This window comes from Hemicordylus capensis, chromosome 1, assembly GCF_027244095.1.
Source record: "Hemicordylus capensis ecotype Gifberg chromosome 1, rHemCap1.1.pri, whole genome shotgun sequence".
NCBI lineage: Eukaryota > Metazoa > Chordata > Lepidosauria > Squamata > Cordylidae > Hemicordylus > Hemicordylus capensis.
In genome coordinates, this window is record NC_069657.1 from 224,533,506 (window position 1) to 224,557,325 (window position 23,820).

The window sequence follows — 23,820 nt, forward strand, 5'->3', positions numbered from 1 at the left end:
GCAGCACATAACAGTCAATTATATCAGGGTGTGTGTGTTTCTCATGTTCCTTTTTTTTTTGTTCTCCAAAGAAAATTGAGAACTTTTGAGGTCTTCGGTATGAAGCTTTTTCTTAACACTTTCCCCATTTTTAGTTGGATTAGGCCATCTCAACACAACCAAATTCTGTAAACCAGGGCTGTACAACTTCGGCCCTTCTGCCGATGTTGGACTAGAACTCCCATGATTTCTGACTACTGGCCATCGTGGCTGGAGATGATAGGAGCCGTAGTCCAAAAATAGCTGGAGGACCAAAGTTGTGCACCCTGCTGTAAACCAAAAAACCCCAAAGCCTTTCTTTTTACGCTATTTGGGAAATAATCTATTTACTACCAGAATTGTGTGTGTTCCTTTCTGAATCTTTCACTTGTATGGGAGGATGATACTGCCTTTCAGTCCTATCCTTCATTTTACTGATTAAGGCTGTTCTCATGAGCAGCCTAATCCAGGCTAGGGCGGTACAGCCTGGGTTAGGCTGCTCGTGTGCAGCACTGGGATTGAGGTGGATCTTGGCACTGCAGTGGCTACTAACCTGCCTTTTTTGACCTGGCCTTGAGCTAGGATTATGGGCATGATTGCACCCTTAACCCAGTGACCGGGATCGTTTGTTTGATTGGGCTGCTTGCTGCCCTAGAAGACACAAGAGTTGTGTGCCTAGAGCACCCATCTGGTGGGCAATCTCCCCTCAATGCACCACACTCAGGGCGAGGTGCATTGTAGGATCCTCGGAGGCTGGGATGCATTGCCCTGACTGGAAAGCTGCACAGCTCCTGGGAGAGCTGCTCAAGCATAGCCAGGAAGTGGCAGGGAGGGCAAGGAGATCATCTGGGGGGAAGGTCAGTTCAGCACAGCCTTCTCCCCCACCTGTCCCACCTTCAGTCAGTCAGTCAGTCAATCAATCAATCTTTGTTACGGTCCCAGACCAGCACAAGAATAAAAAGCATAGAAGGGCATGGAAAAACATCAGGTGTTAAAAAACACATCACCATCTAAAATATCACTATTAGCAGTCTGCCTCCAGTCATGTGAATGGACTTATTCTCTTTTAAGCCATTATTATTTTTAGCATTCTTAGTAGCTCTTTTGATTCCTCTGGGGCTGAACCATATAGTAGCTAATGAACTTAACATTCCTTGCCAATTTTTATGACTCCTTTAAAAATTGATAAGAAAAAACACATTTTCTGGGGTGTAGGATCGTAGTGGCAAATTACAGTGATAGCTCAGTGGGGAAAGGATGCTGGCTGGAGAACCAGGAGCTGAGAATTCAAATTCCCACTGGGCAAGAATTAGTTAGTTCATGGGAGAAGAGCTGGTCTTGTGGTAACAAGCACAACTTCTCCTTTGATAAACAGGGTCCTCCCGAGTTTGCATTTGAATGGGAGACTACATGTGAGCACTGTAAGATATTCCCTTGGGGATGGGGCCATTCTGGGAAGAGCATCTGCATGCAGAAGGTTTCAAGTTCCCTCCCTAGCATATACAGATAGGGCTGAGAGAGACTACTGCCTGCAGCCTTGGAGAAGCCGCTGCCAGTCTGGGTAGACAATACTGAACTTAGTGGACCAATGGTCTGACTCAGTATCAGAGGTGCTCTTACCCCTGGACTTCGGGGCCGAAGTCTAGGGCCTCCACAGCCCCTGCTTCCCTCCCCCATCCTCTTTAGTCTGTCCTGGGTGGTGTGGTTTGTGTCCTCAAGAACCTACATGTTAAAAAAATATGCTTAACTTGCAGCAGGGGGCCTCCAAAGACCTTTAGGTCCAGGCTCCAAAATTGCCTAGGTGCACCTCTGCTCAGTATACGGCAGCTTACTATGATCCAGTGTAATGCCTTTCAGGAATAATTCCCTGACCATTATAGGTTGCTTTTTTCTTTTGGAGCAGATATCTACCACTTTTCGATTCCTGTAACACTGTGCAGGTATCACTTCTTTTTTCCTACCTTATCAAGGTAGGGAAAGAGAAGTGATACCTGCAGTGTAATTACAGACTCCAGCAGTCCTTGCTAAGACACAGTGCTGTGTACAGTATATAGTGGATGGAATCCAGTCTTCAGCACTGTGTAACAGTGGGGTGGGGCTCTTGGACGGTATTCGTCCTTGGTATATAAGAATTGGTTGTTAACAAGTTTATCCTATTTTCATCTGCGAAGTGTTTGAGGGTATGTGTAACAGTCAGAAGCCTTTTCCCTTCAGCCTCCACTCATATTCAAGTAGTGGAATAATATGACTTCACTGGAGTCAACATAACTTGCTTTCACAATCGCACTCATTTTCTATTATGCAGGGCTCCTTAGAGGAAGAGTGGGATGTAAATGTTACATAAATAAATAAATAAGATTTCCACAACTGATCAGATCTCCACCATACTTTTAAACAGTATTTCCAGTCCTTTTATGTTCTCCACTTTTATGTTCTCTTCTTACATCTTCAGGTAAAATAATTCAGTTCAGTATTAGATCAACAATAGTGTACAGCTAGGCAAAACAGCAGAATGGTTAAATGCACATAATAGCAAATTTCATAGAAATCAATACAAATTACATTAAGTACATTAAGATTTGCATTGATAATCAGGGTAAATGTTCTTTATTTAGATACATTTCCAGTATGAATAAAGTTAAAAATGCTTAATGGATAAAAGTGACAACAATCAGGTTTTCTAGTGTTGTTTTCAATATACTAATATTTATATTCATTCCCTAATTTATTTGTAGTGATTTATTATCCTCTGATTATGTGGAGATTCATTATGAAGATGGAAAACCACAGTATTCAAAGGTACTGTACAAGCCTTTTCTCCTGGCTGAAAAGTAAAAATGTACTAGCGTTTTCATTATATATGTGTGGTGAGGGGAACCTAGCACATTTCAAACACCAGTTAACCAAAACATAAAATAACACCAGGCAGCTTTTAATGCGAATTTCTTATGCTGATGTTTGTGGCTTTGGGTATGTATGGTATCTGCCTGGTATATACAAGCATGATCTGTTCCAACTGCAATCATACAGAAAAGTTGAGAGCCTCACATCTGTACCAGTCTTCAAAGGAACTTGCAGAAAAGCTAAATTGAGTTAGAAAACAATTCTTCCTGGCATCTATTCAAAGCCAAAGGAACTATCAGCTGCATTACCAGTAGCATTGCAGTTGCTGAATCATGAGTCTTGCTTCAGGATTATATAGAACTTTAGACTCAGCAAATGGACCATCTTTGCACACTGCAGTAACTTGATCTAGATTTCCTGGAGAAAATTTCAGAGTCAATTGATTTGGAAACATTGATAGGACCCTTGCAGTCACATGTTCCTCAGCAAGTGTCATTACTTGCATTTCAAAAAAACACCATGCACTTATTGCATAGAAGGTCAAAAACAGTGCATTTCTCAGACATTGAGAAAATCTAGTTTGCTAATTCCACCCCGCCTCTCTCATATTGAGACTGGAATGAAATTTAAAAATAATTTCTTATAAGAGCAATAGTATATAAACATAATTTCTGATGACTATAAAGAACCTTTGGGAGTGTACAGGCCATAGTGTGAGACCTTCTTGAAAATACAACTAACTGTGATGGCATTTCACTTTTCCTTACCGAAGAGGTTTCATGTCAGGAGGTGGCAGTACTGTCCCCTTTTTTCTCTTTGCCTCTAGAGAATAGGTACATAAAGGGATATCTTGTTCATTTGTTTTTCTATTCATTTTCTTAATAAGCTCTATTTTGTCAGTTTCTATAGGCATTCGTGGTTTAACAGCTTTGCCAGCCCTTAAGACACATTTTTTCAGCCAGGCTTTTAAAATATTTAATTTTATTACATTAGTAATAGTAATTACATTACTATTACATAAGTAATTAGTAATCTCTGAATGTTTTAGATTGCTGTTTTTAAAAGTTTTGTTTTGTTTTTCTTGTGTTTATTTTTGTGAGCCTCCTAGAACCTTTGGAGTCAGGCGGTATCTAAATGAAATAAATATATAATTTCCCTTGAAAATTAAAATATATTTCTAGAGGCACTAGTGATGACTTTAAACATGACCAAAATAGCTTCATAGGAGTAAGAGGGATATACTGCATACTATTTAGTTTAGTCTAAATATTTTAGTCCATTGACTGTATTGCTAACTATTCTGTAAATATTGTTTTTACTGATTATTGTTGTTAACAATTCTGTATGAGAACAAAACTCCCCAAACAAGTGAAGATTGGAAATTATTTGAATTCCTAGGAGATAGTGAGTACTGTGGATACTTCTGAAGCATAAAATGTCTTTGCTGTTTTAGAGAATGGATTGTTGGGAAAATACTTTCTTTGTTCATGAGACTGCTGTGGCTGAAAAAGTTGATACTGTTGGGAAATTTGCTCTTTCCCTGTTTGTATTGAAAAGCCTGTAGCGGCCGGTGAGGGTGCCAGTGGAGGGGCGGCTAGTGGCACCTTTAAGAGTAAAAGAATTGGTGCTTACCTTCGCTCTCGCCATACCTGAACGCTGCTCGGAGGAGCAGTGTGCTGCCCAGCACCCTCTGTGGCCCGCCTCTGCCACTCACCTGGCTTCCAGGGAGCCAATCTGGTGAGTGGCGGAGGCGATTCCCTGCCGTAGGGGGTGCTGGGCGGCACGCTGCTTCTCCAAGCAGTGTTCAGGTGTGGCAAGAGCGGAGTAAGCATCAGTTCTTTTACTCTTAAGGGTGCTACTAGCCGCCCTTCCACCAGCGCCCTCACTGGCCGCTAGTGGATTTGACCCAGTTTTGGAACTGTTGTTCAACTGAGAGCCTGGAAATGGCTGGAAAGTTACAGATGAACTCAGAGAGTTTGCTGGCATCTAATGAGTATGACAAAAACTCAGGTGAGGGATTTGGAATACCGTTGCTCCAGGAAGCTGAGATGGTAGTTAATGCTGTTAATGCTACATATTAACAGTGCAAACTGTGAAAATTATATGTCAGAGGCTAACAGAAGTTTTAGAGAAACTGGACAAAATTAAAAGCACGTTAGGGGAGCATAAATAGAGATATTAGAAAGGGCCTGTAGTGCCAAGTCAAAAACAGTTGCAGTCTGAAAGGAGGAATGAAAATCAGGTTATTCCTCAAATTCCAGTTCCATCTGTGAATATAAAACAAGGATCAACTCTAAATAAGCAAACAAAAACTTATGGTTCTAGTAGAGTATTGCAGCCTAAACCATTTACACTCATAGTAGTGAATAATACCTTCAATTTTGGGAGGTGGAGTAACAGATGGAACATTGTGCGATCTCTTGGGCAGCTTCTGCATTGTCAAGTCAGTTATATTGATTTGCCTTCATATGAAGTATTACCTAGTAGACCTGCAGTTAAAAGGCTTTTGTTCTCATTCCACCAGCATTTATTTCCAACTATGCTAATTAAAATGAAATAGTTCTTGGCCACGCTCCAGATTTTTCCATGAAGAGTATTCCCTGATATAACTACAGTGTCTTTAGTAATGCGGAATAATAAAATTAGGTTGGCTGACTTGGTAACAAGTGAGAAGATCAAATATGAAAATGGAATTAAAAATAAAAGTAGAACTACTTTAAACTTCCTAAAAGATTCCATCAACAAATGCTGCACATTGGAGTCAGGTGTTTTGGATGGCATTGGCTGCCTCCCAAAAACTGTGCTCAGTTTCCTTGATAAAGTGTCTTCAAAGGAAGGCAATTCTGGGCAGGCAGCCAACCGGACAGATAAGGATGTACTTTCTGTCCAGACCAAAGGCCATCTGATGGAGAACTTACCGGCCAGAGTTGAAGATATGAAGAGAATCTTTAAAACAAGCCAAGACATACTGAATACACCATCCAATCACCTAAGTTATAACATGGAAGAACAGGAGACAGACTTTCGATTTCTCAATTATGTAAGAAATGAGACTAAAAATGGGAATACAGTTGTGTCCTTGTCAGCTGTTATCTTTAAATTTGGAGACTAATGCGTCCATGGTTGCAGATAGTCAGAACTGTCATAAGTGGGATGAACCAGACCCTGTGCAAGCAACATTTGGTTAGCACTAATTCTGAATTTCTGGAGCAGCCTAATTGCTGTTCAGGAGGCTCCTGATTTTAGGATGTTGAATATGGGCTCAGGTGATGCCCATAGTGAAGAAATAACTCACATGACATCAGTAGGCTCTCCCTCAAAAGAGGGATGGGGGGAAAAGGGGAAAAATTCATCTGGTCCTCTGATTTGTGTTATTCCCACAATTCATAAGTCTCTTGAAAGTCAGTCTCTGCTGGTGACACAATCACAGCTTAGAGAAGAGGATGTTGTACTGAAGAGTTGCTTCAGTCAAAATGATTAAGACAGTCTAGATACGAACAAGGAAGAGCAAGTGAGTCTGCAGATGGTTGGGTCCCTTCATCCTTGTCTAAATTACATTCTATCCCCTCATTGCAGCCTTTAGCCTTTACTTTTTTGAATGTGGCAGGTTGGAGGTCAAGAGTCAAAGATGTTTCATTTGTAAATTATTTTGAGATTTGATTTTATATTTGTGTAGGAAACCTGACTTGATGAAGAATCATATTTAGATGGGTTTTCTTCCTTTTTTCTGGGGGCTGTGGTGGGGAAGGGGAGGGTTTGACTATGTGGAGGCTTGGGGCTGTTAGTTTCTATTGCAGTACAGGCATCAATTGATAAGTTACTCATTTTTTAACACTATGCAATGGTGATTATGATTAAATTTAATAGTGCCCATTTGATTCAGATAAATGTGTATTTATACTATCAATAAGGTTGAGTACACAAGTTAAAGAAGTTTGGGGTAAATGTGAGGGATGTGTAAACAGCATACTTTCCTCCAAGCCTTTACTATAATTGCAGGAGACTTGTGAGGATGGGTAGGAATGATCATAATATCAGAAGTTTTAAAGCAGTGCGTCAGAAATAGAAGATGTTGCTCCACCTCTCGCAGTTCAGCAATTTAAGGATGAGGTTGCAAACTTTGCAGGTTTTTGTCTAGCACAAGCCATAATTAGACTGCAGCTGCATTTGCTCAAAGGTGCAGCATCTGATGATTTCCCTGGAGGATTCACCTATTGGGTTGGATCTAAAATGTCCACGATTGAGTATATCATGGTCTTGTGAAACATGCTAGCTTATTTGGACCATTTTAAAGTTGCTAATTGCCCAGTAGTGATCATTTTTCTAGGCTGTTACAGCTTAGTCCATTTGAAAGGCAGCCATTTTTGGAGCTAACCAAAAATTTAAATGTTGTATCTGAAATTCAACCCACTCAAGTACAGTGGTTTGAGAGGGTAAGGTAAACTTACTTCAGTCCTGAAGTTGGATTTATTGCAAAATGTGTGTAATGCAATATTGGCAAATGATATGAGAAATTGTACTTTAAGAAAATGTAATTCAGGTCTTAAGGCCAGTTTTGACATCACTTAGTGCAAGGAAAGTTATAACTGTCACCTGTTTGTCTGTAGAATGGTTTGATCAGGAAAGCTATAATGCAAAGAAGGAACTTGTTAGACTTTATCAAACTTCTAGAGAAGGTTCAGCAAATCCTCCTGCTCTAGAGCTTCTAAACCAGAAAACGAAATACAAATTGTTGTTAAAAGGCAAAAATTAAAATGCCTTAAAAGTGTCATGGCAGTAATTGATTGCTGCAGCATACCTAAAAAAATTCTTCAGTCTTCTGGTGACTTATTAAAATGCAACCATCCTGTGGTCTGCCTTGCCCAGTTTGTCATATTCCACCTAAAATATTGGAGGATTATTTTTGTACTTTGTATGACACAGAAGAGGTTGATGAATTTATTCTTGAGTTATACAAGAATTCCATACCAAAATGGCTACTACAACTTCAAGAGAAGTAGTTTCCCTGGCTCAGCAGTTTAAAACAGGTAGAGGTCCAGGAAATGATTTGATAACAGTTGAGATAGAGATAATTTGGACTGGTGGGTACCCGTGTTGGCCTCTCTTCTTAAAGCAATTGATTTCACTGCCAATGTGCCAAAAGAGTGGGGAACTGTGATAACAGTTCCCCTTTATAAGAAAGGAAAGCGGGACAATGCTGCCAATTACTGCCCCATAAGCCTACTATGAGTGGTGAGTAAGATCTATGCTAGGCATTTGTATGAGAAGTTAGTGGACTGGACTGATTCAGGAGATACTTTGTCAGATGAACAGGATGGGTTTACGGCCGGCTGTTCTTCTACAGATCGAGTCCTATTACTGCAGCATTTGGTAGAAAATTATCCCATGAAACCAAATAGATTATATGCTGCTTTTGTGGACTTTAAGAGAGGGTACAGTGCAGTTCGTTAGGACATCTTACAAAAGAAATCTGAACCAAGAGAGGAGTTGGACAAGGTTGTATTCTGGAGCTGATACTATTTAATTTTTATATTAATTCTCTTGTTTCCCACCTGAAGGATTTGAGATACCATCTGCCAAAGCTGGCTGATAAGCATTTACCAATTCTGCTTTATGCAGATGATGCCGTTCTGCTTTCCCAGACATCGATTGGTTTAAGGCGAGTCTTGCAGGCCCTTTCTTTGTATTGTGATCATTAGAAATAAATTACAGTAAAACTAAAATAATGGCATTTGGGAAAAGTCGTAAAATAAGAAAATGGCTGTTGAATAATCATAGGTTAGAGCAGGTTACCACCTTCAAATATTTTGGTGTAGTTGTGCAAGCATCAGGCAGTAGAACAGCACATTTACATTGTGTTTTTCAAAATGCCCAGAGGTCTATAAGGGCTGTTCTAACATTCTATTGATCCAAGGGTACTCAGTTTGCCCCTGCTGCAGTTAAACTATATTTAGCTAAGTCCCATACACAGCTACTGTATGGGGCGGGCAGGGGAGGTGGTAAGTTGGTCCATATACAAATCTTGCAGAACTTGAAGCTAAACAGTCAAAGTTCTTGAGGAGCTTATGGCAGACACCACATTGTGTCACAAATGCAGGACTCTGCTTGGAAGTGGGTGTCACAAAAGTACAAGTGGGTCAGTGGCTTGGTATTTTTGAATTGTGGTTAAAGTTAAAATTTCATCCTGCTGGCCAATCTCCTTTGTTATTAAGATTTAAGAAGGTTCCGTATGCAGAGCATCTATGTCCACGTAACACAGGAAGAGTTGAAATAATAGCTCATGTTTGTCATACTGCAATTTTTATAAGGATATTTGTAGTTGATGATAATGATAATGATAATAATAACTTGTTGCCTTTTAAAACGATTATCCTGGGTGTTTTGATAAGTTTTATGTAAGTTATATTTTATCTGCTACAAATATGTTATATTTAAGTGTAGCAAAGTTTTGTTTTACAGCAGAGAAGGTTTGTCAGAAGATAAGTTGTTTTGGAATTTTTGTTATATTTTAAATGTGTTTTGTTATGCTTAAACTGTTTGATTAATATCAGATTAACATTATATTAGTATTATTTAGTTTTTCTTCATTCCGGTGTTTTAAGTCAGAAGCCTGCATTTCAGGCTAGTGCAACAGGGTGCCCTCGTGCAGAAAGGCACAGAAGTAGATACCCACATCACGTTCTTCTGTTGCTACTCTACAAGCACAGTTTCGATTATCCCCATGACTACTCGCAGCTAGGAGATCTTCTTGTGTTGTGTAGCTTTGTTTGTCAGCCTTTATAAATATACTTTATATTTACATATTTCATCAAAATATTGTAAATGGCTACAGATTCCTCAGGTAACTTCTTCAGAATAGCATTTAAAAGATTGTCTTCTTAAGGGTTTAAATGTTTAAAAGTGTGGCTTAAAAAAAAAAAACTAAAGTAGAGATACATTGTTTTTGTATCATCAAAATTCAATGTTTGAAAAGGCATGGAGACTTGGAATTTGTTTTTTTGGGAGGGCACATATACACAATCATTCACCTGGGCATTCTGGATATGCAGCCTTTTGAAAACGGAATTGCAAAAACTTATAGGACTTTTGTTAATCCCTAGGGAGGAGAACACTGTTACTATCATGGGATTATTAGAAGTATCAAGAACTCTAAAGCTGCACTTTCCACATGTAATGGGCTCCAGTAAGTATTGATGGTGTTAAGTATACTGCTTATTAGTTACTGGCCTGCTAGTATATCTAGTTGTTACTACTGGGAGTCTTATTAATACTCTGTTCCTTCGCCTAAAGATATTGGTGTCACAGTAGATCTCTTATAGCTAATGAAATCTAATTGCCAATTCCTCTACAATAAGAATCAGCATACCTTGGCTGAATATTTGCAGTACAGGCAAACCTCACCATTCGCAGACCTGACATATGCGGTTCTGTGTATCTGCAGTTAGGTAATTGACACCCAACTTTGGCATACACGGTTGCGGGGGGAGGGTTAATTTCATGTATCTGCGGTGTTGGGAGTGGCCAGAAATTATCTCCTAAGTCATTTTTGGCCACCATTTTCAGAAAAGGAACTTTTTGTGGCTCGTTTAACCCCCCCCCCCTTGATTTTTCATGGGAAATTGGGGGAATTGGGATTGGGGGGGGCATCCTGGACAGCTGGAGACCCGCAGAGCATGACAGGACACTCCCCCCTTTTGGGGGGTGGTTTTTGCCCATTTTTCAGCCTCCAGGAACCTAACCCCCCATTCCCATTGCCTTAAAGCCCCTTTATCTGTGGTTCCATTTTCGGTGGTTATAGCAGAGAATGGAACCCCCACAGATAATGGGGTTCACTTGTACTATATTGCTTTTGAAAAGTTTTTATAAAAAATTGGTTGAAAGTTCCCAAATATGGATGCATGAAAAAATCTTGGGATCCTATTAGATACCTATGCTAGTGAGTTATGCATGAGGGGTAGGTATAGTTTGCTACTTGGGCTGTTTGCCTAGGGGTAATGGCTACTTGTCCCAGAAGAACATTTTTAAAATTCAAATATGATGTTTAAATTGTTTTAAGTTTTAATTTTTTTAATGGGTTACTTATTTTGTTTTTATCTGTATTGATGTGAGTCACCAAGAGCCAAGATCTGGGTTAGGTCAGTCGTATAAAAATTTAATAAATATATTAAATTAAATAAGTGGAAAAATGCAAGGCTGTGCTATCAGAGTGAGATGCAAAGAGGTTTGTGATATTTAGATGCATCCTCTCTAAATAGACCACATATTCTGTGAGCCTTTTAAAAAGTATTATTGGATGGCTGAGCCTTTCAGTGAACCACTGACAATGACTCTTTTCTCATTCAGCCCCTTATTTGTGTGTCTTCTTAGGACCATATTTTATCCAGTGCATTTTCTTGGTTCTTAGCAATATATTCTTTCAGAAAACATTTGACTAAAACAAATGTTACTATTAAGGCGATTTCTTTTTATTTTGAATGTAATGTTTAATATCCCTGCTATTGCCTCAGTCAGAACCCTTTTCTTTTTTGAAATAATATAAAAAGGAGCTGCTGTGTCCGACCTCTCTGAGTTCCAGATTCTGGGGACTAACAAGGGATGGCCCATGACACCCCTATTCTGCTTGTTAGTTTACGCAAACATCCAGCTTGTAGAGGAAAATGTGCTGGACTTGATCATGGTTGCATAGTTTGGCCAGCAAGCCATCCTTAGGAGCTGCTTCAGCTGACCCAGCTGGTGTCCTCTCCTACTCTTTTTCCTTTCCCCAATTTTCCAACTCCTAAGCTACCCTTTCTTTGGAATTATTTCATTTGTTTCAGTTGGGCATGCTCAGAATTAGCGCATGTTCTTTGCAATAAAATGAGGGCATTATTTTCATTGATGTCAACTGTGAATCCAAGTCTTTGACTCCAGTAAATGCCTTAATATTGTGACCACACACAATCAGACAAGGTTGCAAATAGGATATAAATAAATGTCATCAATTTATTCCCACCCCCTTTGCCATTTCCCCAAATATCATGTAGATATTTAAAAGGATAATTCGTCGTTCCTAGAACTTGCTTAAATTGTTTTCCATCACTTAAGTTGTCCCTACATGCTTTCTGGAATATGCTTGAAGTACAACAGTATGAAAACGTATTGGTTATTAGGAACTGTATACTCTGGTGTAATCATATGGACTTATTTCTAGCTATTTTTCATGCTCTCATACCTATCTTTATTCTTGAATTCCAGTGGCATGTTTGATGATGGTACTTATGTGTACTTGATTGAGCCTATGGAGTTGACTCACAGTATAGTAAGTTAATATTGATCTGTTTTGCTCTTGTTTTGATTTGTTACATCCATGTTTAGATGATAATTCTATAGGCCAACAATATATGATACAGACCCCTGTATCTGTTCAGGACTGCCTATGTTGTTTTAATATTTTTCTGCAGGAAGTTTTTATACCACAATTCCTCTATAATGATTTGTTTTCCTTTAGAAAAATATAGCCCATAGTCCCAGTACACAACCCATTTGTGCTGTGAAATTGAGCCAAATTGTACTATAGTTCCAAAGGATCTACCATAGTGACACTGCATTCTGTGATTCTAGTTCAGAGTCTTCCTGAGTGCTAGAATGGAATTGGATTGTGTATATGAAGTCCAAAGACGTACTTTCAAAGACTATAGTACGGTATACGCCCATTGGAATTAGTTAAGCTTGTTGTGGAGTTTTGCAGCTCTCATGAGTGATGTTGGTTCATCTAAACTGACCTCTTTGTCTGTGTATTGAAATATTTGAGTTCTGTAGCTCGAGGATTGTGTGTTCCCTTAAGCAGAAATAACACATCAGTCTGGGTTTTCAGCCAAGCAGGTGTGGGCTTCTATTAAACAATTATCTCGAAGATAGACTTTAATGCCCATAGCTGTTGAAAGAGCATGAGAAATTAGAGCTCTAATTTCACCCTGTTTTCAATATAATGCAAGAATACATTTCTTGCAAACATGTAATAGATAACGATATAAATTGAATTTAGCTAAAAATAACGTTCAGGATAGTAAGAATCCTGAGCACTAAAATCCAAAAGTTATTTGATCAAGAAGATGCCTGCTGGGTTTCTACGATGAAAGGTAGCAATACAATGTAGAATGGGAGTGTAATACAGAGACAACACTGGGCAGGGGAATTGACAAGAAACAGTTGAAAAGTGAGGCCAAGAACCTGGCAGAATCAACAGGTATGATGGCTCAGCTAGCAGAACAAGGTGCTTTAGCAACAGCAGACACACGTGGTGTTGGAAAGCAGGTGAATAGGCAAGGTCAGTGTCTGAGGGAAAGAACAGATAAAAGGGGCTGTGGGGTGGGGGATGAAAAGTAGTCAGAATAACCTTCAAAGATGAGAGGCAACCCCCCCTCCCCTTGTTATGAGTGAATTCAGGGCTGAAATGTATCAGGACAGAACTATATGTATTTACATATACATACAAAAACAAAATGTGTTTGTTTTTGCTGTAGTTATTAATTCAGATAAGCTGCCATTTGGCTTGAAAAGCTGCCTCTGAACATACCCCTTTTAAAGATCCTGTTATATATCAAAAATTTAAATGAAACCACCAAATATTAAAATTACTTATTAAAATTTGGCTGTTATTTGGTTATTGTTAGTTGGTTATTAAAATTATCAAAACAGATCTTATCCCATGTTCAAATATGCCATTCACAGTACTCATGTGCCAAATAATTGAGCCATCACACGTGTAATACTGGTGCAGACAATCTTAAACTTAAAGTGCAACTAACAGATGATACAAGTATGTTGGAGGCTAAGACACCACCAGCAGAAAAAACAATAACATGGAAAGTTCAAGAAACATAAAGTTGCAGACATGCTGCCTAACACAGTGTGTGCGCTAGGAGGCCCTGTGGGGATGCAATGGGGCCCTTGTGCAACTCCCCTAGTCCTCTTTTAGTGCTGTTGCATCAGCAGGTGAAACTTCCCAGATCTACTCCTGTTCTGGAATCACTCTGTAAGAGGGGAAACTTGTTGCTGAAGCTCAGCGACAGCACACACAGAAGCGGAGTGGAGGAGTTGCATCAGGGTCCCCTTTGTATCCCTGTAGGCCAGGTTTGTACAACTTCAGTCCTCTTGCAGATGCTGGACTACAGCTCCCATAATCCTTGACTATTGACTCCAGTAGCTGGGGATGATGGGAGTTGCAGAGGCGTAACCAGGGGGGCAGGCAGGGCACGTGCCCTAGGCACCACTGGAGGGGGGGCGCAAAAGTGCCATGACCCCCCTGCCCCACCCCCACCCCAAAAAACTTATCTTCGGGCAGCTGCGTGAGCACAGCAGCGACCCCCCCAGCAAACGCTCGTCTCTGGCTGGGTGCCTCGCTGCCTGCGGCATTGGCCTCACGGACCTCCTCCTGGCACTCCCCACCCCCCACTCGCGCATGCGCGAGTTGATCTCCTAATCTCATTGTCTCGCATGGCACGTGCATTGTCTGAGGTGAGAGAGCGATGAGCGGAGTGTCTGTGTTGCTTGCTTGCTGCTGGCTGTGGCTCCCTGGGAGGACAAGGAAGGAGGATCTACTTTGGGGCCCAAATTTCCAGCAGGCAGCAACAATATCATCATCATCATCATCATCATCGATCAAATTGCGCAGTAAAGTGTTCACACAGGATCAAGGTGTGTGTGCTTTTTTCTAAAAAAAATTATAATGTATTCTTTAAAATTATACCGTAACTGGGGTGTGGTGGGCTTGCTTCGAGCGGGGGGTGTCTTGAGGGGTGGTTGGTTGGGGGGTGTCTTGAGGGGTGGCGGGGTGGCACCCACCCCACCCCAAGTTGGAAGAGGAGGTGGTGGCATGAGCCGCGCCTGGGCAGCAGGCGGAGAGCATCCTTCCCCCCCTCCTGCCCTTTCCCTCCTAGCGGGTCATTGGGCGTCCCGGCCATGGTGCATCCTTGCAACCCTCCTCGCTGCCCCAGCCTGGAAGTCGTGACTTGTGCCCTGGCTGCAATGGCAGCCCGCGGGCGGGTCGTTGGTGTGTGTTTGTGTACCAACCATGAGCGAGAGAGAGCCTGCAGGAGGCAGCTGCCTGCTGCTGCGTGGCCAAGACGAGGGGATGGCTTTGGGGGTGAGCAAAGTAGTAGTCCTTTCTGTGGACCGTGGGCAAAGGGATCAGAGGGAGGCAATGAATGGGGAAGGCTCCAGCCCAGAGAAAGAGCAGCCCGGGGACAAGCCATGCGTCTCCAACTGCAGCAAAATGATACTTTCTGAGGAGAAAGCAGCCGGAGCCAAGCAGGACTGAGAAGCAGGAAGGCTGCCTATAAAAACCTCACCACTACCAAGAGACCCCGACCTGTGAATTACTGGACTGGATTAGGAGCAACTTGCAGAGTGTTGTCCTCTTTCTTGCTTTTTAAGTAGGGTTTGTCTGAGCAACATTTCTAAGTTTCCCCCCTCGGTGTTTCCTTCCTTCATGCGGCCACACCCTAAATTGCTTCCCATTTATTCTCTTTGCCACTCCTCCCTGCCTTCAAGTTCCCATGAGTAGCCCTTTACTTTCTTCAGCGCAAACATTCAGTTTGGCATCGTTCTTGGTTCACAGTCTTGCCTCTGTCACACACCATGATTTATATATCCTAATTATTTCCCCACCAACTTATCTTATCTCGCTTATTTCTCGGTGTGTTGTTTGTTTTCTCAACCATGGCTGCAAGAAGATAATAGCAATAGCAATAGCAATAGCAATAGCACTTACATTTATATACCGCTCTATAGCCGGAGCTCTCTAAGCGGTTTACAATGATTTAGCATATTGCCCTCAACATTCTGGGTACTCATTTTACCGACCTCGGAAGGATGGAAGGCTGAGTCAGCCTTGAGCCCCTGGTCAGGATCAAACTTGTAACCTTCTGGTTACAGGGCGGCAGTTTTACCACTGCGCCACCAGGGGCTAATGAATGGAATGGAATTTAAAGTGTTGATTGGGAAGTATAAAGTCCTGTGTGCAAGAAGAGTGCAATTAAGACAAGATGAAATTACCCATTTGAGGATCCACACAGCCATCTTTCCCTCCCTCTCATTCCACTGACTTTTACATGTCTTCTGGATTATTCTAGTCCTGGCTGGTCTCGTATCACACTTTTGGGGAAATGAGAATACAAGTTTATTCCCATCTCAATAAGCCATTTAATCACCATTGACTTTAGCTGCAAGTCCTCCTAAATCACAGGTTCTTAATAGCTCAAAAGAATGTAGCTTCACTCTCTTAGAACCTCTCCAGTATGATTCTGGACATCCTACTGGATCCTTCTGTCTGCGGAGAAACAGACAACCTTGTCCCACCTTACATCCCAGTTTAGCTGCTGCTCTTCCCCAAGATAGGATCATCATCACCACATTTGTATAACACCTGAAATATGCGTCCCTAGGTGGTATACATAAGTTAAAATACAAGTATAAAACAGGATAAAATGATTAAAACAGTAGGGGTGTGTACAGATAGTTTGTGGACAAATTCAGACCCAACCACCACTCTGCGAATCGGTTTGGTCGAATAGACCGGCTGGGCCAGTTGAACTGATGAAGCAGCTTGAAGCATTTTGAAGCGGTTTGCAATCAAACTGCTTGAACCAGCCTGGTTCGTGACTGACTGGTTTGTGTACACCCCTATAAAAGAGTTTTATGATATAAAACAGACCATTTAAAATTGGGTAGTAGACAGTATCTTCAAGATATTCCTGGCCTTTTCCATAGTGTCTGGCTTCTGAATCCCTGGTTGTTTAAAACCTAGCTCTAGAAGCAGAATGTTTCCTGAACCTCATTGCCTTGTTGCTCAAGAACAAAAATCCTTGGTAAGGTTAGAATGTTTTTTTCTTATCTAAAAATGTGAACTATGCAAAATGTGGAAGGCTTTTTGAGCATGTGTAGACTATTTGTACTTGTATGACATGAACCAGCCTTTCCACCCTCCACAGTTGCTACACTATGGTAATGACTCATATCATGCTGTGATATGAACAAAAGCACCTGCTTTTGGGAAACAGGCAATATCAAATAATGCCATGCTTTTTAGAAGCAAGGAACAGAAGCAGACATAAAAACTCTGGCAAACCTCTTGCTTTATAAGAGTATTCTCATATCTGTCTCCAGATAGTGATGATAATCGGGGTTTATAATATTTAAAAAGGGAAGCTCCTAGTACTGAGTCTTTCTATAGCTGACTTCTATATTGCATAGTATCTCTTTTCACATTTGGATTATTTTGTCAAGGTATCATAAGCTTAGATGACTTTGATGGTGCAGCTTTACACTATTTCTCTGCACTTAAGACATATATAAGCCCTATTCAGACATTATGTTGTATATGTGTTCATGAGAATGTACACATGTACATGCTTTTGCATGAATTAACTTGGATACAGATCCCTCAAATGCATGATGCTGATAGGAGTTTTACTGCTCTATCCACATACAGCATAATGTGTTAATAACTGCACATGGGTATAGATCTATACATGCATACACTGTACACAGATTGTACGTATTTATTTATTTATTTGGTGAACTTTACTTGTGAATAGGGTTTAAACTTGCAAAAGACACCCATATATTATAACATATTGTGTTTACATTTGTGTAATCTGTGTGACCTATTTTCTCTGTTGTTACAGACAAGCATAGGTAGGCCACATGTCATCAAAAAAACATTAGGAACAACTACCTCCAAGGGATTGGAAGATCTTGGTATGACATCTTTTATATCATATTTCAGTAATATTGGAGTTATACAAATATATATTTCTAAAAAATCATTTAATTTGATCTTTGTTCTGTAACTGATGGACACTTTTATACTGAAATACTATACTGCACAATACAGTTGTTTCTTGCCAACCGCAAGGGTTCCGTTCCTGGAAAACCTCATGGTTGGCGAATTTGCGGTAGATGAGCAATAGGAAAGTATTGGAAACAGGGAATTAGGGGAATTGTGGCCATGGAAGGGCCAAAAAACAAGGTTAAAACCAGTTAGAATCACCCCCTGACCCACAAAATTACCCCACCCCATTTTTAAAAAAACTCACCAAACTGCAATCAGGTTGCAGTTCGTGAGACCGGTGACAATTTCCCAGTTGCAGATACTCAAGTTTATTTACTGTCAAAGACCAGAAATCAAAACATATGTACAAATAAGAATCAACAGTGCTTACAGTAGTTTGGTATAATGTCTCAGTATAACAAATAAAACCCAAATAACAAATCTGCGATTGGGAAACCTGTGGTTGGGGAGTGATGACTGTATTTATCACAAACATTCTCAATTTCCATACAGAATTAGATTGACATAATCATTTGTAGTAGTAATAAGTGAGGTACATTGCTTAAAATAGAACATTGTCTTTAAAAATACTCCATTTTTTAGTGACCACATGACAGTTGTGCTAATGGTAAAAGTGTTGCTGTTCTTGGCATTCACTGCTGAGGATGTCCAACACCTGCAAATGATCAGTACTGGTAACTGTAAGCTTTAAATGTCTAAAAATCTCATTTTATAAAGATAAATGTGCTTCTTGTTACATTTTGCTGTTAATTTTATCTTCTACAGATTTTGACTCTACTTCTGAATGGCCCTACATGTCTGAGTTGCAGTGGCTAAGAAGAAGAAGAAGGAGGGATGTGAGTGTTATGACATCAGTCACCCTACACCAAATCACAAGATCTCTTTGCTTTTAAAATATACAGAAAAATAGTTCCATGGACCTGCACCCCAAGGTCAGGGCCTAAGGGCACCTCTGCCTGGCCCTTGGCTGAGAAGGCTATGCTGAGAGCCTGCCTCCAGCTGAAATATGGTTTGTGGGAATAATGGATCTCCTTCCCTTGAGAGAGATGTCTTGACCCCTCTCTATATTTTTCCTGTTTCATGTACTTTTATTTTGTTGAAGCAGGCCTGATTGATCCATGTTTTGTGATATTTTATTTATATTTATTTACGCACACACACACACACACACACACACACACACACACACACACACACACAGAGTCATTGAGTTAAGATCACTTTCTCTCCTTACTGCTTTGAAAAGTTTAGACTGCTTCTGATAGTCTGGTTTTGGTAATTTTGCTGGCATTTTTTGGATGCTTTGTATTTGGGTTTTTTGTTGTTTGTTAAATCTGTAAGCCAATGTTTGAGCTCTGTTTCCAAGTGGAAAGGTGAGTTATAATTTTCACTGCTGGGTGAGGACATCTCATGTGGGTTATCCTCTCCAGCATGCTCCAGAGGGGCAGGACATATTTAAATTAGTCAAGAAACCTTTAAGAGGCCCAAGAGGATAGCCCCCCCCCCCCAGTTTAGTTAGTCCTGCAGAGCTCCAAAGCGGACAGTGCTGCCTTGCTTGTATTCTACTCTTCCTCTACTCCTTTGTCTTCTCTTTACCTTCCTCCATACCTGGCGCTTCCCTTCCGTTACCTCGCCATTATTCACCCTAAAAAAAAAAAGCCTCCTCTGCCTTTTCCACTCTCTTCCCCCTCCCCCTCTCTTCCTGCTGATGGAGCCTAAGAGATTGGGCATACTGCACAAGCTGATGCTGAAGGAAGATGTTGGCGGACTACTTACAGCCCGGTAAGCCCCATCACCACCGCGTGATGGTGCACGCTGCCCAAAATGCCCCACCACGGACCACTGTGTCTTTGGGCGTGACGGGGAGAGTAAGGGCCATAATCCACTGCTGGGACACCAGGGTGCCCGTCTCATGGCAATTCAGCATGCTCGGAAGCACGACGGTTCAACTTCCCCTCTCAACAGGCCTGTGAGCCCCAACTTCATGGTCCTGGATGAGGCCAGTGCTCTGGAAGCCTCGCAGCCAGAGCCGCTCCCAAACAAACCACCCAATTCCCTTGGAAAGGACGCTGACGCGCCCATCCCAAAGAAAGGGAAACCAACGCCCAGGGAAGGGATGGGCGAGATGGCCACGGGCTCCTATCTACCAACAAACCCAGCTGGTTCCCCAGACTCGTTGGCGTAGGGAGAGAGGCCTTCTCCTCGATCCACTGAGGAGGGCATGGTTGGAGGAGCTGCAAACGCCACACAAACGTCCGTCCAGCTGGAGAGTGCACAAATAGAGGTTCCGACAATGCCGGCCAGCCCTCTTCAGCCCGATCCTGTGAGTCCAGGACCCTCTGGGCCAATAGCCCCTAGCGGACCAGTGTATCCCCAACCTCCTGCAGGCATCACCATTCCAGCCCCACCTCACACCAGGGAAGTACCTGAGACCTGGCATCTCTGGTTTTCTTCTTTCTTTCTTCTTCCTCCACCCATTCCCGCAGCCTCCTTCCATCTGAGGACTTTTCTAACTTATTTGTGAAAGCCTTACAAACTCTGGGTTTGAATATTGAGGGCCTACAGGGAAATACTGCTCCTTCTGGCGAATCCTGGGTTCTGCCCACCACATATTCTCTGGATCTGTTGTTTCCACTACCGGAAAGCTTTGCAGAATTACTGAGAGGAATGGCAGGCTCCTGCTGTACAAAAGAATACTACTACATTGGCTAACGAACACTATGGTTTTGTCCCAACAGCAGGAACTTGATTTCAGACACCTCCTGTCGATGCTCACATGGCCGCTCTCGCATCTGGTGCCATACTGCCTCGAGATGGAGAATCCATGCTCAAGGACCCCATTGAAAAGCAGCTTTAATTCCAACTCAAGAAGCACAACCAATGCATTTCATTGTCAATATGGGCCTCCATAGCAGCTGCTATCCTTTCTAGGGCATCACTTCTCTGGATGGACGGACTCCTTCAATCGCCGCCCCCAGATCCACTTAGACAGAGACAGATCCTATTAAAAATTCAAAAGGCCCAAGCATTCATAGCAGATGCAACACTGGATTCTGTACATTTTGGGGCATGTGCCACAGCAAACAATGTTGTGACCAGACACACCTTATGGCTTAAACATTGGCAGGTCAACACAGCTTCCCAATCCAACCTGTCCTCAATTGCTTTTACAGCCCATAAACTCTTAGGGGATGAGGCCTTGCAAGATATCTTAGTAGAAACGAAGGATAAGAAAAAAGCGCTCCCTTCATTCACTCACAAAGATGACAAACGACCTAATAGGAGATTCAACCAGCCCTTTCGGCCCTCCTTTTATCCCAGAGACAGAGACACAAGACCTCAGCACACAAACTGGAACAAGCCCCGCTTCTACGAAACAACTATTTGGACAATAATCCAACAGTCACCCTGACTCGCTGGCCATGGGAAGTCGCCTGTCTCGCTTCTTCCATTCCTGGGAGGCCTCCATCTCTGACAAATGGGTCTTGGACACGATTCTCCACGGTTGCAAGATAGAGTTGAGCTCCTGTCCCAGGGACAGATTCCTACCCACACCTCATTCCAAATCTCACCAGAAACACATGGCCCTACAACAAAGCAATCAACCACCTCTTTACCATTTCGGCAATAGAACCAGTTCCTCCTCATCAAATCTGACGAGGCATTTTCTCTATCTTGTTTACCGTGCCCAAAAAAGATGGCTCTCTCAGAGCCATTTTGGATCTCAAATACCTCAACAAGTGGGTCAGATGCAGAAAATTCTGAATGGAAACACTCCGCTCCATAGCGGAAACCCTACATCATGGAGACCTTCTGACGTTGATTGACCTCACGGAGGCATATCTTCATGTACCAATCTACCCATACTCCTGCCGCCACCTCCGTTTCTCCTACCAGGGATGCCACTACCAGTACACAGTGCTGCCTCTCGTCGGTTCCAGGGATCTTTACCAAAGTGATGGCCCCCCTAGTGGCCCACCTCTGGCTGCAAAAGGTCAGACTCTTTTATCTAGACGATCTCCTCATACAATCCAGAAAGTCTGCAACACAAGAGGTAAACACCACCCTTGCTACACTATTCTCGCATGGTTTTCTAATAAACACTGCCAAGAGCCACCTAACTCCCTCCACTCAGCTTCAACATCTAGGGTTGGTCATAGACACACTACAAGACAGACTCTTCTTCCCAGAGGAGAGACAGGACAAGATAATGATCGTAACCCGATCCGTATTGTCTCTGAGGAGGTCATGACCCTAGCACAACTACTGGGTCTCATGGTGTCCACTTTGGAAGCCCTCTCCTGGGTGCACTTCCACCTCCGCCCCTTACAGTGGTTCCACCTACCTCACCAACTTGCCGCCTGGTGACTGAACGCAATATCTTTGGCCGCCTGGGATATGACAGATGAGTCTTAGATACACTCTTGGCATCCAGAAGAGCATCCACCAACCGCATCTATCAATCTACCTTGCACGCTTTTCTTCGATGGTGCAGGCAATGCAAACTTTCAGTGATAGCATGCAGCCTTCCTGAACTACCCCTGCTAACTTGGCAAAGAGGCACCTTTTAACGTGGTGATTCTCTTTTATTTAGCAGGGGGAGAGTAACTGGCCCTATCCACCCCCAGCACAGTACCTCCAGTGACTGTTGCTGGTGTCTGTCTTATGTTTCGTTTTAGACTGTGAGCCCTTTGGGGACAGGGATCCATCTTATTTATATATTATTTCTCTGTGTAAACCGCCCTGAGCCATTTTCGGAAGGAAGGGTGGTATAGAAATCAAATTAATAATAATAAATAATCATAATAATTTCTGCTGTTCCTCCAGTATGGTCTGGACAAGGGTCTAAGTGCACACACCATCAAGCGACATGCAGCAGCTCTGGGATCGCTTCTCTCACCTTTCAAAAGGAAAGGCCTGACCCTGCACCCTCACTTGAAGTGCTTCCTGAGCAGGGCCAGACTGTCATCTCCTCTGGTAATTCACAGGTTCCCCTCTTGGAACCTCCACAGGGTCCTCAGGGTACTACATGCACTTCCATTTGAACCATTGCGTTCTATTTCTCTCCGCATTCTGTCCATGAAGCTCGCCTTTCTGATAGCTATCACATCTGCTAGGCGAGTTTCCAAACTTAGGTCCCTATCTGCCAATCCCAGATTCTGCATCTTCTCCTCAGATTCGGTTACCCTGATTCCGGAGCCCTTGGTACTACCAAAGGTGGCTTCAGTATTCCACAGATCTCAGTACCTAGTTCTACCCTCTTTTTGTCCTAACCCCTCTCACCCAAGAGTGGCACAAGCTAGACGTTCGCTGATGCCTTAAAGCCTACCTGTCTCAGACCTCTTCATTCTGTTCCATGGAAACATTGTTCTTGTCCTTCCTACCATCCACAGTGGGCCAGCAAGTCTCATCCTCTACTCTGTCCAGTTGGATCAAGGCCTGTATTTCCCTGGCTTATGAAGTCCAGCACCTTCCTTCTCCACTGAAGCTTACAGCTCACTCCACTCGCTCAGCTGCCACCTCGGCCGCCTTCTCCACGAACGCTCCCTTAGAAGATATCTGCAGAGCGGCAACATGGTCATCTCCATCCACCTTTATGAGGCATTACAAGTTAGACCTGATGCACTCATCTCAGGCTGCCTTCGGCAGGCATGTACTTCAACACATTCTTCCTCCCTGGTAGCCGGGGTCACCCTCCCTCCCAGGGTCTTGTTAGCTGTGGCATGTCCCATGTGAGATGTCCTCACCCAGCAGCTGAGAAAGGAGCATTGGTCAGTCACAAGGCTTCTTCTTGCTTCTGGTGTTGAAGAAATCTCGACCCACCCGGGATGTCCGCCGCTACTGGTCTGTACCTTGTTACCTGTGTTTTTGATACTAACTGTACCTTTTATGTATTTTTTCTCTCCTTTCTAGAAGCTTGGCTTGACTAACTAAACTGGGAGGGGCTATTCTCCCAGACCTCTTAAGGGTTCTTGACTAATTTAAATATGTCCTGCCCCTCTGGAGCATGCTGGGGAGGATAACCCATGTGAGATGTCCTCAACACTAGCAGCAAGAAAAAGCCTTCACAGTGAATGACCAATGCTCCTATTTATAAAACAAAAATAAACTGGATTTGTAGTGTG

General features: G+C 42.4%; 1 protein-coding gene across 7 annotated transcripts in view; it reads left to right on the forward strand.

Moving 5' to 3' along the window:
* Positions 1-23,820, forward strand: part of ADAM23 (ADAM metallopeptidase domain 23) — a 125,130-nt gene that overhangs the window by 30,252 nt on the left and 71,058 nt on the right. For all 7 annotated transcript variants that reach the window (XM_053282738.1, XM_053282740.1, XM_053282743.1 and 4 more), the window contains exons 4-8: positions 2,754-2,817; positions 9,963-10,045; positions 12,097-12,160; positions 17,529-17,601; positions 18,461-18,531. In XM_053282738.1, coding sequence (XP_053138713.1) covers positions 2,754-2,817; positions 9,963-10,045; positions 12,097-12,160; positions 17,529-17,601; positions 18,461-18,531 — 355 coding nt within the window. The remainder of the gene's footprint in view (positions 1-2,753; positions 2,818-9,962; positions 10,046-12,096; positions 12,161-17,528; positions 17,602-18,460; positions 18,532-23,820) is intronic.